The sequence below is a fragment of the Gopherus evgoodei genome, chromosome 22 (genome assembly GCF_007399415.2).
Source record: "Gopherus evgoodei ecotype Sinaloan lineage chromosome 22, rGopEvg1_v1.p, whole genome shotgun sequence".
Classification (NCBI taxonomy): domain Eukaryota; kingdom Metazoa; phylum Chordata; order Testudines; family Testudinidae; genus Gopherus; species Gopherus evgoodei.
Window position 1 is genome coordinate 2,927,434 of NC_044343.1, and position 14,609 is coordinate 2,942,042.

The window sequence follows — 14,609 nt, forward strand, 5'->3', positions numbered from 1 at the left end:
AGAGTGTCACGAGCGTGAGTGTGCTGAGCTATTTCGGGTTCCCCAAGTGAGGCAGGGCAGCGTCAGTCCATGACAGTGTGCCTGTCCTGGCCCTGAGGCTTGACGGCTGACGCTGGCTGCTGTTTCTGAGCACACCCTTTCCCTGTTGTCATCGAGCTGGTCAGCGGGTGCTGGCGGCGTGTGAGCTGTGCTATTCTCGGGTGCTAGCTCTGCGCTGAGCTGAGGGCAGACGGCACCAGTTCCGAGCGTTAGGGCTGTCTCTTGTTCAGTGAGCCCCGTGGGTACTTCGGTAGCTGGAACGAACAATTCCCACAGCTGACAGGTCCCGGGGCTGGCACGGAATCTTAATCAGCTGCACCCACTGGGACATCCAGGGCCATCCAGCTGCCACCTTTGGCAGTGGTTTTTGTCCCTTGTCTCTGGCGCACAGGAGGTGTGGTGGCTCAGCAGGGCTGCGGGAGGTATCCAGAGCACTGGGATGGTCTGGATTAGTGCAGTCGCGGTGATCTCATTGGGGAGCCCAGAGGGGGATACCGGGGCCAAGGAGAGAAGAGACTTCCATTCTCAGTCCCTGGCGGGAGGATTGGCCAGGCCCCTCCACATTCGAGCAGAGGGGCGTCATGGAGGAGGCATGAGGTACGGCCCACAGCCTCTGGGTGTCACCCAAGCCCTGCCCCCACATACAGAGGGACTATCAGCTACTCAGGCCTTCTGGGGATGCCTCTCCTGGGAAGGTGAGAGAAACCGCGTGGCATTTGTATCAGGGACACAAAGATGCACCTCAGCCTTCATGCTGACAGGACAAGCTGATGAGAGCTGTTCCCCATGGGCCTCCCACAGGCTGATCGGGAATGAGGCACACCCCAGAGCATCATCTCAAAGCCAGGATTACCAGGATGGGCCAGCTGGCATCACCCTGCCCTGTGGAGGACCCACGGGCCAAGCACTCCTGGAAATTGGACCCTGAGCCTGCCCTCTTCCACTCCCAGCTCCTGGGAGCCGAGTTGTCCTGGAGCTGGAATATCTCCAGCTGGGCCAGGGCCCTGCTTAGATACCCGCTGCACACCTGCTGGGTGACTCCTGCAGGCTGGCCAGGGGCAGGTTGGGGGACCTGCTGTGTGCTGGGGGTCATTCCCCATCAGGGCTCATGTAGTGGGGCGGAGAGACAACGCTGTCCTGGCTCTAAACTGGCCTGTCTGTCTGCTAGGGTGGGGCCGCTTTCTCCTGAGAGGGGCCCTGAACGCTACTCCATCCACCCAGGCCAGTGGCTCCTGCCTGGCCTGGGGCCAGATGCTCAGGAGGAGGGTAACTTCCCCCTACAGAGGCTGCGGCTTGGGAAGAAGAATCCAGTATCCCTGCAGCAGGCGGGGTTGGGGGAGCACTGGCTTTGTCCTCTCCAGACATGGCTGCACAGGGAGGGTTGAATTGGCCAAGCCCTTGCGTGTGGGGCTGCAGGGACGAGGACCTGGGAACCCTTGTCAGGGTGGGCTCAGCCCTTAGGAAAACTCTGGACCCGCAGCTGCCTCTTCAGACTCCTCAGCCAGCGGGGGCAAGTGGCACCCTAGGAATGTGGGGGGGGGAAGTTTCCATGGTGCTAGCAGCACAGAACAAGTCAGAGGAGATGTGGAAAGGGTGGAGGCAGTGTGTCCTAGTGGTTAGGGCTGCTGGCCAGGGGTTCTATTACCAGTTTTGTTAGTGACCTGTTGGGTGACCCTGAGCATGTTCCTGCCTCTCCTGGTGCCTCAGTTTCCCCTCCCACTCTGTCTTTTCAGACGGTGAGCTCTCTAGGACGGAGACTGCTGCTCACTGTCTGTGCAGCGCCTGGCACAGCAGGGCCCTGATCTCAGCTGGGGAGACTGTAATACAAATACTAGATAGCAGCCTAGGCTGATGGCACATAGGGGCTTCCCGGCAGTCTCCAACCACCTGCTCCATCAGTATTGTCATCAGTCTGCTCCATCAGCTGCTAACTGGTGTTTCCGAAGAATGCAGCTTCCACCCATAATGCTGCATCTCAGCCTGCACAGACATGCGGCCAGCGATGGTACGAACTTCACCGCACATCCCCTCACCAGCTGTTAGCTGCCTCACATGGATTCCAGGTAGCACTGAGTACTGGTGGCACCTTCTCTCCTCTGGGACCCCAGGACTTCTCTTCTTCCTTGACTGATGGGCCTGGGCTGGCCTTGCTAGTAGATTGAACAGCTCCGGGAACTGTCCAAGGTACAGAGGAAGTTGTGGGGGAGCTAGGGCGGATGCAGAGCCACTCAGCAGCCATTTGCAGATGCTCTGCTCCTGCTATAGGTGTGATCGAGTGCAAAGGTCCCTTTAGTGCCAGGTTGGGCCCCACTCCTCCAGTGGTACTGGGCTCCTGGCTGAGGCACATTGGGGCTGAGCAGGCTCCTGGCAGGTGCAGTGCCCGGAAAGTCTCTCCCCACACATCAGGGCTTCTCCAGGCGTGAGCACATGGCGACCCAGCCTGGGGTGATGATACAATGAGCATCTTCAGCAGTCGCTCCCGCTCCTTGCAGCTCTGTTCTCCTGAGGCCCCTGGCACCAGGACATTGGCAGGGTAGAGCTGTGCGATTAATCAGGCTGGATCTAATCAACAGGACCAGATCATAATTACCATGTGTTCTTGGGCTCCCTCTCTGCTCTGTGCCTAGTTGAAATGTTTCTGCATTATAAACAAAGCTCTTTGCCAGCCTCCTGTGAGTGCAAAAGTAGGGAGCTCTAGGTGGGGAATGGGGTCCCCAGAGTGGGAGTAGCGGGGACTGTGGGTCAGGATCGAAAAGCTATTTAATGCTGTTAGTGGTGTGAGAGGCTTAGGCCAGGTCAGTACTAGGGAAGATTGGCTGGAGCAGTTATTTCAGCATAGCTGTACCTGCCCATTCACTTGGTGTAAATGATACTTATACTGGCAAAAAAAAAAGTGGGGGCTTTTGTACCCATTCCCTGAGCAAAATAAGCTGTCCTTGTAAAAGTACTTCTGGGTCAGGCTCACTGGGGCTCTTGCCAGGTTAGGAATGTCACCAGTCAGCCCCCTAACCAACCATGCTACCCCACCAAACTGTCTAGTGTTGGTTGGTTAGGAGGCTGACTGGTTTGGGGGCCTGGGCCTGGACCCCTAAGGGCTTTGCAGAGATGCCGGCTGCTGAGCCGGGAGCTCCAGCCAGGAGTGACCATGGGGGAAGTGGATGCAGAAGGTTCTGGCTGGAGACTGAATCTGTGATTGCTCACTGAACCAGAGGGCTGGGCCAGAGTCCGCACAGCTCCCCCTGCCTGAGCCAATGCCTGGGGACCGTGCTGGACCTCTGAGCTGAGCACAGGCTGGGAAGCAGCCAGGGCAGCCCCTAGCCTCTATCTGTGCCAGGAGTCAGGGACAAGGTTGACTCCATGTGGGAGCTTCTCGGCAGCTTGGCGCTGCTGCGCCGGAGGCAATGCAGCTTCCCAGATAATTGTAATGTGTTTAGCTGTAATTACAAAATTAAAAAGCGATTGAGGGAAGATGGATGGATGTGAAAGGGAGTTCGCTGTGAAAGGGAGCCTGGGCTTAGCTGAAAGAGAGACCTGCCTGTGCCTACTGCTGAGAGCTGAGGCGTTCGGGGGCCTAGGGCTGGGATAGCTGGGGGGCTGCGGCTCAGGATTGAGGGTCATCTGCCTCGCCCTGAATCCTGGCGCCTGCTGCCGGTGCTCTGCGTGGTGTCACTTCCGTTCTGGTCAGTGCTCTGCGGCAGTGAGCCGCCAGTCGGGTGGGGCAGAAGTGGGAATGGATTTGGGGCCGGGGGGACGACTGCTGAGCCAGCTGGGGTGTGGCTGCCAGAGCCATCCCTACAGATGAACTGGAAGCAGGTGGGGGTATCCTCGACAGAGTCATTTGTCAGCTCTTGAGCCTCCTTCGGGTGCCGGCTATGGAGCTGCTTAAAATCTTGATGGCTTTGATCATCCCTCTGGCTGCTCCCAGGCATAGCCCTAAATGCTGCCGGCCAGGATCAATTGATGCTTGGCGTGGCCAGTTCTGCCTTGTTATGTCCCCGTCGCCGCTGGGCTCACTCGTCTGGAAACTGGGAAAATGGATAGCGCTGGCCTCTGGCGTGTCTGCACAGTGGGCAGGGGCTGCAGATTTTGTCCCTCGCACCAAGGATTTTCCTGGGGCTGATTTCCCACCATCCCCCTCCCCAGCCCTATGGGATGTTGCACCGGATATTTTAGTCTACCCTGGTGGAGACTGCCCCACTGGCAGATGCTCTGATGTGTAGGGAGAGTGAATTTAGCCAGGCAAAAGGGCCCTTTAGAGGCCAGAAATCCCTGCGCTCCTGCCTTTGCTTTGGCCCCGATCCTCCGCCTTCCCCAACCCGTAGCCTCAGGAAAAATCACGGAGCTTCCCAGTGCCCTGGGGCTAATGCCAGCGCAAGGCCTGGTGCCCACAGCATGGCTAGTCAGCCCTGACCTCCCTCAGCCTCCTGTGGGTGGAGGAGAGGCTCAGAGCTAGAGCAGCTGCCGTTGCTACGGAGACTGCTTCCCGGGTATCCATGGATTCAGCCAGCTTGTTTGCTGGTGGGCGCCCACCCAGCTCCTTCATTGTCAATGAGGCAACAGAGATGGGCTGGCTAGTGGGGCAGGGTTCTGGGGGATGAGCTGTGAGGGGATGAACCAAGAACCCCCCCAGCTCTTACCTTGACAGTGCCCAGGCTGCTCCCACATCTCCCCGCCCAGCAATGGGGTCAGTGTGTGTCGGGTGGGGGAGCTTGGTTTGTGATGGGGAGCACTGTGGGGCACAGGGCAGACACAGCAGGTCATAGGGGACAGGGGTGAGGCAGATGGGAACGCCATGGGGGGCAGGGCCTGGCCGGGCAATGCCATGATGCAGATCCCCTGTCGCCAGGGGCTGAAGGCTAAAATAGGGTTGTTTTTAAACTGATATCTTACAAACCCTGGGTATAGAATTGCAGCTCCGATCCCCCCCAGTTCCCCGGGCTGCGCCTGAATCCGCTCTGTGGAGGCAGCGATGGGAGAGGGGCCCTGCTTGTGCCCTTTACATTTGTGCTGCGTCCATCTCCCCCTCCCCCAAAGGCCTCCCAGCATCTGCGTTTCTGGCATTACAACAGGTTCCTGCTGGGCTCTCAGGCCCAGTCCTCCCTGGGGTCGCATCCAGACATCCCCCTGTCCCCCTGAGAGGATAGGGCAGCGGGGAGGGGCTGCCTGGCTGGCTGCTCTGCTTGCATGCGGTTCATCCAGGGTTAAACTGCTTTTGGTCCCTCGGGAGTCTCCATTTCCATTGCCCTTGGAAAGCCTGTTCTGGGAGCTGATTAATCATTAATATGCCCCTGGTGGCAGCTCAGCCCTTAGGCCTGTGCTCTGCTTCCAGAGGACGAGCCAGTCTCCATGTCTGTGTAAGACGGTTGCTGCTGGACTGGCAGCTGCCTCTGCACATGCAAAGCAGCCTAGCTGATGGACAGCACCTCGCTGAGCCTGGCCCTGGTGCACTTTCAGCTCAGAGGATCTAGGCTGGCAAAGTGGTTTGAACCCAGAGTGAGCTGTGCCTGTGCCCATCAAGCTCCACTAGCATCAGGCGTGTTGACCCTAAGGCTTTGCACTCCTGCAGCTTTGCTGGCTGCCATCCCAGGGCAAAATGCACTTTGGTTCAGTGCTTAGTTTGTAATGAAAGAGGTGCTGGGGCTCCAGCAAATTTTTTTTACTTCTGTAATTGATGCTGCAAACCTGGAGGTGCTGGGGCTCATCCCTGGCACAAATGAAGGACTGTCTTGGTTTGCTTTTCTGGAGCCTTTTAGCTGGGCCAGTATAATCCCATCTTCACCCCTGCTTCTCCAGAGTTGGCACAACACAGGCTAGGTGATTCCCCCCTGCTCCTTTCCGTTTCCATTGGTGTCGGCTGGAGCTGTGGCTGCTCTGCATTTCCAAAACCATGCCTCCCTGGTGTTTAGGGGATGTTTGAATCTAGGCAACAATCATGAGTTTGTGAGATTGGCTTAAGGATTGTGAGATTTTTAAAATAACACATGTTGGGTTCTGTTTATTTGCCTTCTGGCCTTTCAGCCTTTAGAGGCCATGTTTTCAAGCTTTTCTTTGTAACCAGGCTGGCCAGAAACTGACCGTTTTGAACTGAAAGCTCAGAATCTGGTGTGTTCACCTGAGGTTAAGAAAAACAGCAACAGTGTGAAGATACAGCCACGTGAACCAGCAACTCTGAAAACCCGTCATTGACTTTAAAAAAAAAAATTCTGTTGTCTCTAAGTGTCTGGAAACCTTCTCCAGTGAAAACGGTGGCGGTTTAGACCTCTTGTCAGCCCTCCTTGAACTGGACTGCAGTTTGGCATTTGGAATCCATCACACACACTTTCTCCCAGCCGTGTGTTTCCTTTTGCTGGGAGAAGTTACTTACACTCAAAGAACAACAGTGACCAACAGGGAGTAAATGGAGGGGTATCAATTATTAAGTGAGCGTTTTTTCCCCTTGTGCTAATGAATTTCCCCAGAAGTCTTTCTCTCCCTCTCGCTCACACACCCCCTTGCTACAAAGAGTGACCTGAAAGTGCAGTTCCACCATTAACATATCCTTTGTGTCAGTTACCACAGCAACTATTAGTGGGTGTTCTTAAATTGACAGCCTTAAAAAAAAAAAAACACACAAAAAACCCAATGCAATGACATTAGCCGCGTTTGCGCCTGCACCTCTAACTAGTTTCTCCATCTCTTCTCCTAACAGCAGTGAGGAGGATGCTAAAGGGGTTTGAAGAATCCAAACTTACGGGGAATGGGGCCTCTGGGAGGGGACTTGAATTTCCAGTTTGTTCCATTTTACATCCCTGTTGCTATTAGATTCATGCACGCAAAGCAAGGCCCATCCATGGGGGATTAGCTGTCCAAGCTGAATCTAAAATCGCTGCTCTGCTGATGGGCAGGACATTAAAACCTTGGGCCCTGAGCTACTCGGCCCTGCCCTGCAAAGGGATTTTGGGAGGCGGGAGCTCAGCAGAATCCTGGTCAGTGGATGCTCGCTTGGGGGAATGAGAGTGTCTAGCTGGGCTGCACAGCTCAGATGCTGCCCCACCAGGGCACTAAATCCCACCTGATGGTGGGACTTGTGGAGAAGATACAAGGCTAGGACTTGTGGCTTTAAGTCCCAGCCCTGCCATTGACTCCTGGTGTGACGCACAGATACAGGGCCAGTCTCTGCCTCTAATTGCTCAGACTCTAAATAGATCAGACAGGTGAGGCAGGGCCAGGGGATGTGCCTATCCCATGGTCCTGGGTCCTAGGGCTGCGCCCTTGTCACCTGGCCACGCTGCTGAGTGCTGGAGAGACGGGTGTGAAAATAGCTTGATGAAAACAGGGCCAGGCCAATAGCTGCCTGCTGAACAGACTCTACCCTGGGGCAATTTCCCTTCAAATCCAGCCCCTTCTGTGGGCACGGGGCACATTCCAGCGGCTGGCAGGGTGCGAGAGCCATTTCCTTTGGGCTAACGCTCGGGGCTAGGCCTGCAGCTTGTGGTGCTCAGGGATCAGTCAGGTCCTTGCAAGAGCAGAGCTGTGTCCAGTTTCAACTGGCTGTGTAGAACAGGAGCGTCACAGCGTCCTGTCCAGACTCACTGTCTGGGGCACTCAGCCCCCAGTGCCACAAACCCTGCCGGCGGCTCTCCTTGGCTGGTGTGTGTTACAGCCAACCATACTGCACAGCGTTTTTTGGAGCTGTCACAAGATATTTGGGGTGAGCTCTTGCACCTGGAATGGAAAGGGTAGAAATATGTTGATTTTTTTTTTCACAACCATCTTTTCTTCCCATGGTTAATTAGGCCTTGGAGTTAAATAAGTGTCATTGAAAGGAGTGGGGGAAAATGTCCATTAAGCAAAATCCCTTTACCGGTCATTTGCCTCCCTGAAACCTAATGCTGGCAGTTACATGTCAACACTTAACTCTTTCACGCTTGCCAATGCACACAAAACACTAGAGGGTTGAATATGTTATGAAGGGCTCCATGCTACGCTGGGAGTGGCATCTCATTGTGGTGCCTCAAGTGGGTAGACCTGGAGGTGTGGGAGAATACCACCGGGTTTTTTTCCCAGCCTGACCCCTCCAGCAGGAGTTAAAGGAGATGGTTCCCCTGGTTTAGAGGCAGAAAATCTTTTTTAAAGACACACAGGACTGTAATAAGGGGCTTTTGTTAAGTGTGAGTACAAACGCAGCGCTAACAATACCCATAATGACAGGGACACTGTGCATTAATGACCAAAATAATTGCTTTTATCCGACTGCCTTTGAAGAAGGGGGGGAAAGAATCCGATCAACCTTTGGCAAGCAAATGCTTTGTGCAGCTCTTTTAGTACAGATGTCCCCTCCCACCCCACCTCCCCATGCTGCTCTGACACTAATTGAAAATTGCTTTTAGCATTGACTGTATTAATTCAATGTTACATATGTGTATCTGCCTCCCATCCAGCTCCTGATGTGCAGCATCCCAAAAACATCCCATTAAACATTCACTCATCTCCTGGCTGATAGGTACCTCTGTGTTCTGCCATTCTTGAATTCCCTGTGCGAATTAAATGGAATGAGATTAATCTCTCTAGAGAGCCCAATGCTGGGAGAGGAAATGGGAAAATGTATTTAAGAGTCTGGTAAGGAGGAGCGAGAGATAATAGCTTCTATCTAATCTACCAATCTATTTTTAGCCTTGCTCATTTTTCCTCGTTTCACAAAAATCGAATGCATTGGGCTTTCGGAATGTCTTTTGTCTAAATGATCTCGAAGCTCTTTAGAGTCAACCCTCGGTGATCCCACTTTTGTGGGTGGGGAAACTCAGGCACAGAGACTAAGTGACTTGCCCCGGGTTAACGAGGTTGTTGTTATAATTTGTATGACAGTATCATCTAGACGCCTCAGCTGTGTTTGGAGCCCATTGTGCTAGGTGCTGTACATACATGTAAGAGAAAAGACAAGACAGACACAGGAGTGGGAGAAAGCCAGGATCAGTATCCCCGTTTTACAGGTGGGGAGCTGAAGCCCAAATCTTCAAATGATTTTCAAGGGCTCCGATTCTCCAGAGGGCTCCATCGCCACCAGGCGGAGCTATTTGGACCACTCTGGCCCAAGTGACTGTCCAAGGTCACCCAAGGGAGTCAGTGGCAGGGCTGGAAGTTAAACCAGGGGCCCCTGAGTTTCCATCTGGCTCGTCAGCTGTAAACCCCCAATCATCCTTCCCGCTGGTAGAACTGCTGCGTGGCTCCGAGATGCCAAGCTGCTTCTCCGGGCACCAATGAGTTTTGCAGCACAAGTGTTTGGAACCGAAAAGGAGGGACAAATGGCTGTAAAATAAAACCCAGGGTAACAGAGTGAGGCATCGCCAGAGCTGAATGATGCCCCATCTCATCTGCTCAGCTTTAAAACACTCCCGGCTGCACTGAACTTTGGGATGTGATGAGCTGGGCACTGAGGCTGGGCTTAGGGAGGCTTGTGGATAACGGCGTCTTTTCAAGCCAGGCTTTGAGTGGCTGGGAGTGGAGGGAACCTGCAGAAGAAGGGTTCCATGCAGCTGCTTTTTGTGGCAGGGCTGTGGAGCACTTTGCCAGGACAAAGCTTTCGCACCTGATACAAACCTTCAATATCCTTCTGTGTGTGTGCGCCCCGAACCTGGGATTTAGATGAATGCCACTACGGGGCCAAGGTCTCTAGCAGGGGCTGGGCCCTGGGCTGGAATTCACTAGGGGGCACCCAAGGACTAGGAAAATGCTCTTTATTTGTTGAGCCATGCAGCAGCAGGAATCGGATGAGCCTCTGAAGGAAGAGAGATGGGAGAAGAGGCTGGGTAGAACAAGGCAGGCCTGATAAAGCCTCCTAGGGAGTGCTCTGGACTGGGCCTCGGCTGAACCGGCGTCTGGTCCTGGCTCTGCCACTGGGCTATTGGCACTGGGCTAGTCACATTGTCTCTCCACACCTTAGTTTTCCATCTGCAAAATGGGAGCAATCTATGGATGAAAAGCACTAGCTGAGCGCTGAGGATTATGACGCTGTGATGCTTAGGCAGCACGTCCAGGAGCTTGGTGCTGTTCCTGGGGTGACCCTGGGCAAGTCACTGCCTCTCTCCATGATGCTGTTTCCCCTCCCACGCTGTGTTTCTTCAGGACAGGGACTGTCTGACTATGGGTTGATGTGGAATCTCCCGTAACCGGACCCTGATCAATGGGGATCTCTGGATGCTACTGTAACATGCATTTGGCGATGATAATCTTCTGCTCTCATGCACACTGATCTGATACCATTATGTTCAGCGGAGTTACTTCTGAATGACACCCACATTGGGCATCGCCTGCTTTTCTGTTACGTGATGGGGAATTTCTGCAGTTTCCTGTTCCAGAAGAATTTGGGGAATTGTGCTCGAACACCAGCTGCTGGAGGAAACCCTCTTGCCCATCTGTTGTTTTGGCTTATAATTAAATTCCAAGAAGCTATGAGTTTGGATCTGAGAAATGCCTGAATTGACTTTGAGCATCAGGTTGTTAGCAGCAAATTAATGCTGAAAGAGCACTTCCACTTTGCCCATGAAGCTGTGTTATTACTGTTACCCCTGGGTACCATCTAGTCTAACAACAAGAATTGCCGTTACTCATGGTATCTTTCTGCAGCAATTACCGGGGCCTCTCAGTGCTCTGCACAATGGGGACTTAATTCCGGAATTAGGTTTTGAGCAATGAGTCGTGTCAGTAGAATACGGTGGTGGAACAGCAAAGTGCATCTGAATTGCTGCCTGTATCTTTCATTCTTTAATTGTGATTCAACCTTTGCCATTGAGGCCTGAGCTCCAGGAAACCAGCTGAAATCAATGGAGCTGCACCAGTTCATGCCAGCTGAGGGACTGGCCCAGTAGATGCTTGTTTATTAGACCACACTATAGGAAATCACATCAACACGCGTAGGGAAGGGATTTAAGAAACTCATTTCAACTTGGCTGTCCCAAATTCATCAAGCAAATCTGTATCCAGGGATGAGCTGCAGTGAAAGCCACTAATTTTATGCACAAACTCAATGAGGAGTGCAGCATGTCAATTAGTCTCTTGTGTGCGATAATTAGCTCATCCTACGTCATCACTAACATTTTGTTAGGGGACATGGTCACTGGAGCTCTGATCACGCTCGTGGCAACTTCCAGCTTTCTCTTGGTTTCAAACACGATTTTGTGACCATCATTCACTTCTCAGCCAGCTGGCCCAATAATTCAAAGTGCGCCGACCTTTGCAATAAGGTTCCAGCTTCAGACATGGGGGAGTGTGTGTGTGTCTGTCTGTCTGTGTGTGGTTAGGATTGTCGACAAAGTTCTTTGACCCAGATGCTCTCTTCTTGTGCCCTAAGATATGCTCAGCGCAGGTCAGCCCTGCTTCTCATGGTGCATCTGTGGAAGTTCCAGCCCATCACTGGCTGGCCGTGGTCTCCAAGGGACCTTACATCAGCTGTGAATTCGAGTCATTCAGGGGCACGCCACCCCACGCTTCCAGCTCCCTACACCAAGTGAGGGGGCAGCTGGCCAAGGAACCAACTACACCACTTGATGCCTCTATGCCTGAGTGCCACAAAGTGGCTGGAGAAGAGGGAGAGACTCTGGACCTTCAGAGGCTATTCAGAGTTGACCCTAGCTCAGGGCTGCAGTTCACTTTGTGCTCTGCCAGAAAATTGGCAATGGGCGGATGGCGAGTTTTGTTGCCTGCTGTAACCTGCTGTGATAGAGTTTTGGACACACCCCTCTGAACACAAGTAACGGGGTGACGTAGATTTAGATAATTTTTAAACTTAAAAAAAAGGCCTTTACGCTGACTTGGATGGGTGAGTCTCAAAGAGAACAGAGGATTTGGACTCAGCCATCTGGATGCATAAATCCCTGCCTGGTATCGGAACATTTGAGAACCTGCAGATGGATTTTGTTCTAAAACGGAGTCAACTTACGTTAGGGGCTGCTACAAATCATAAGTAACAAAAACCTGTGCCCCATGGCTGATGTATTACAGGGTGCGGTACCACTTGTTGCCACGAGGGGGGAGGGTCCAGGTGGAGGGCGAAATACAGCGATTTGCCTATTTCAGTTTAGCTCCAGGGAGGGAGACCATGGCGCTGACCCCTTTATGGCTTCTCAGGCTGCTGGCGCACTCTGATCACCAGCCACTGCAGCGCCGTTTTGCCCCGGCTCTGGTGGTGGCCATGACCAGGGCGTTGCTGCGGCCATGCTTGGTCGCTGTATTTGAGAACAGGACGGATTCCTGTCCAAATCTGAAAGACGCACGCAGCCCTAATCAATCCCCGAGCAGCTGCCTCAGGAGAATGGGGGCAGCCTCCGATCTCGACCGCCATCATTCAGTGGCTCCAGAGCACAGGTGGAGCCAGGCCAAAACAGCCAGGTGTTTGCGGTCGCTGAAGATCCGCTGTGTGGTTTAGCCGGCCGTGCTGGCAGCGAGGGTCCATGTGCCGGGCTCCTGGCTTGGTTCGGTGCGTGTGCAGAGGCTGCAGCTGGCTATTTTAGTGCTGATTAAACAGATGGTGGAAATGTCACGACCGGGCCCTTTCTACTCGACAGCAGCAGCTCGCAGCGGAGGCACATGGGGACAAAACCTATTTCAAAGGACTGGGATCAGCTCAGCCTTGCAGACATTTTGTCAAATAACAAAACTTACAGTGAACTTAATGATCTAGAAAACCACTGATGCTAGGGGAAGGGGCGACGGCGGGGCTCGTACCTCCAGATCAGGGAGTATGCACCTCCTTAGCTCTGCAACGAGCAGGGCCGGCTCCAGGCACCAGCAGTCCAAGCTGGTGCTTGGGGCGACAATCTGCAAGGGGCGGCAGTCCCTGCTGTTTTGCCCCCAAGCAGCGCGCCAAATTGCCCTCACGGACGGCAGGGGCAGTCCGTGTGCCCTTAAGGCGGCATGCACATTTCCGCACCGGCAGCAATTCGGCCGCAGCTTCTATGTTTAGCTGAAGCCTCTGTGGACAGCTAAACATAGACGCTGCCATCACCGTGGAAACACACGTGCCGCCCTAAGGGCACACGGATTGCCCCCGCCGTCCACGGTGGCAATTCGGCTCACTGCTTGGGGTGGCGAAAACTGTAGAGCCAGCCCTGGCAACGAGCATCAGCAGGCTCAAAATCTGCTGCCCATTGCCTAGGCTTTAGAGGGGGCAGAGCCACAGGGTGTGAGCCCAGGGTACATTAGACGCTGCTTTCAACAGGGGTTTGGGCCACAAGAAACTTTTGGGCCAGGGTAGAAACTAAAACCTGGTCAGAACAAATCCTCCAGCTCCAAACCCGCCAAATTCCCAAGCATCCGAGAAAATAGCTTGGGAAGCTTCCAAAGGCCCCCGTGTTTGCGGCTCCATGATGCTGCCCATTTTCCAAGTGAGTCTGGCCACCGAGAGCACATTACCGCCCTGTGCTTTGCCGGCTTTCTCTGCGCAGCAGGGGCAGGCGAGATCCTGGTCTAGGAGGGCTGGCAGATGGCTGCATCACAGAGCTCTTCTCCTAGGCACCGTCACGGCCCGTGGAATAAGCTGGAGAGCTCTTGCAATCGATCCTGAAGGAGTGGTCGGGTTCCTGCCCCAGGCATGCTGGGATGAAACCCAGGGCCTGTGAAATTCCCCACCTCCCTGTTGTCTGAGCCCAGGTTTGGTGACCCTCAGAACAGAGTTTAAGCCAGGCAGCTGGGGGAAAGGCCCGGGATCTGCATGAACAGAAATGCATACCCTCAGTTCACCTGGGCGTGGGTGAGATGCTGCCCTGGCCTCAGCTGTTTGGCCGTTCTGAGCACGGACCCTCCCCACGCCAGGGAGCTGGGACGGTGTCATCAGCTTCAGGGACGGCAGCTCTTGGGCAATAAGGCACCTGCTTGGGACACTAGAGCCCTGGGTGCAATTCCCAGTTGTGCCACTGGCTTCGTGCGGGATCTTGGATCAGTTGCTCAGTTCGGATAACGACCCTTCCTTGGTCAGCCTGGGCTAGGTTGCAAACTCTTTGGGGCAGGGGCTGTTGCAATGGGCCTCTGATCTCAGACCGCACCTCTAGGGGCTACTGTCCTGTGAATCATCACCATAAACCCAACCTGCTGGAGCTGGAGCTCAGAGACCCCCGGGCACTTTCCAGCAGTGAGGTTGGGCCTATTTCAGTTTCTAACCCAGCAGAATCTGCTGGGCCTTGGTGTCCGGTGGCCTGGCACCACCGGTAACACACAATGCAGGACATGCAGAATATAGAATTCTGGGCTGTCTGGGGTGGCCTTGGATGTACATTAAGTGCTATGGGCTATATTTAAATAACAGGTCTGGAAGCTGACTGAAAGCAAGGACATTTCACACTGAAGCTGCGTCCCTTGTGCCTGTTTTTCCAGTTGCCTAATAAACTGAGTTTGTGATTTTAATTGGGAGACAATTTTGGGCTCGTGGTTTGAGCAGGAGGCTGAGTGCTAGGATGGCGAGGGGTTCGAATCTTGGTTCTTCTGCTCAGTGGTGCCTGCTGCCATACGCACATTACGCACAGTATGGATGCTGCTGATGTGGGGGAGAGGGCTGCCCAGAGCAGTTTGCCCCAGCTGCCTTGTTTGAATGGGTCCCCAAA

The 14,609-nt window shown here is 53.9% G+C and overlaps 1 protein-coding gene across 8 annotated transcripts in view; it reads left to right on the top strand.

Annotated features, from left to right (window-relative positions):
* The window catches only part of YJEFN3 (YjeF N-terminal domain containing 3), a 47,971-nt gene that overhangs the window by 2,708 nt on the left and 30,654 nt on the right, over positions 1-14,609 (top strand). The window contains exon 4 of one of the 8 annotated variants that reach the window (XM_030540016.1): positions 1,773-2,223. The exons of 5 other annotated variants lie outside the window; for them this stretch is intronic. Coding sequence is in view for 2 of the 3 variants with exons in the window: in XM_030540013.1 (XP_030395873.1) it covers positions 718-734 (17 nt within the window). In the remaining variant the exon portion in view is untranslated. Of the gene's footprint in view, positions 1-702; positions 735-1,772; positions 2,224-14,609 lie in introns of those variants that run through there. 2 more of the 8 variants (XM_030540014.1, XM_030540013.1) reach the window with 2 other exon arrangements.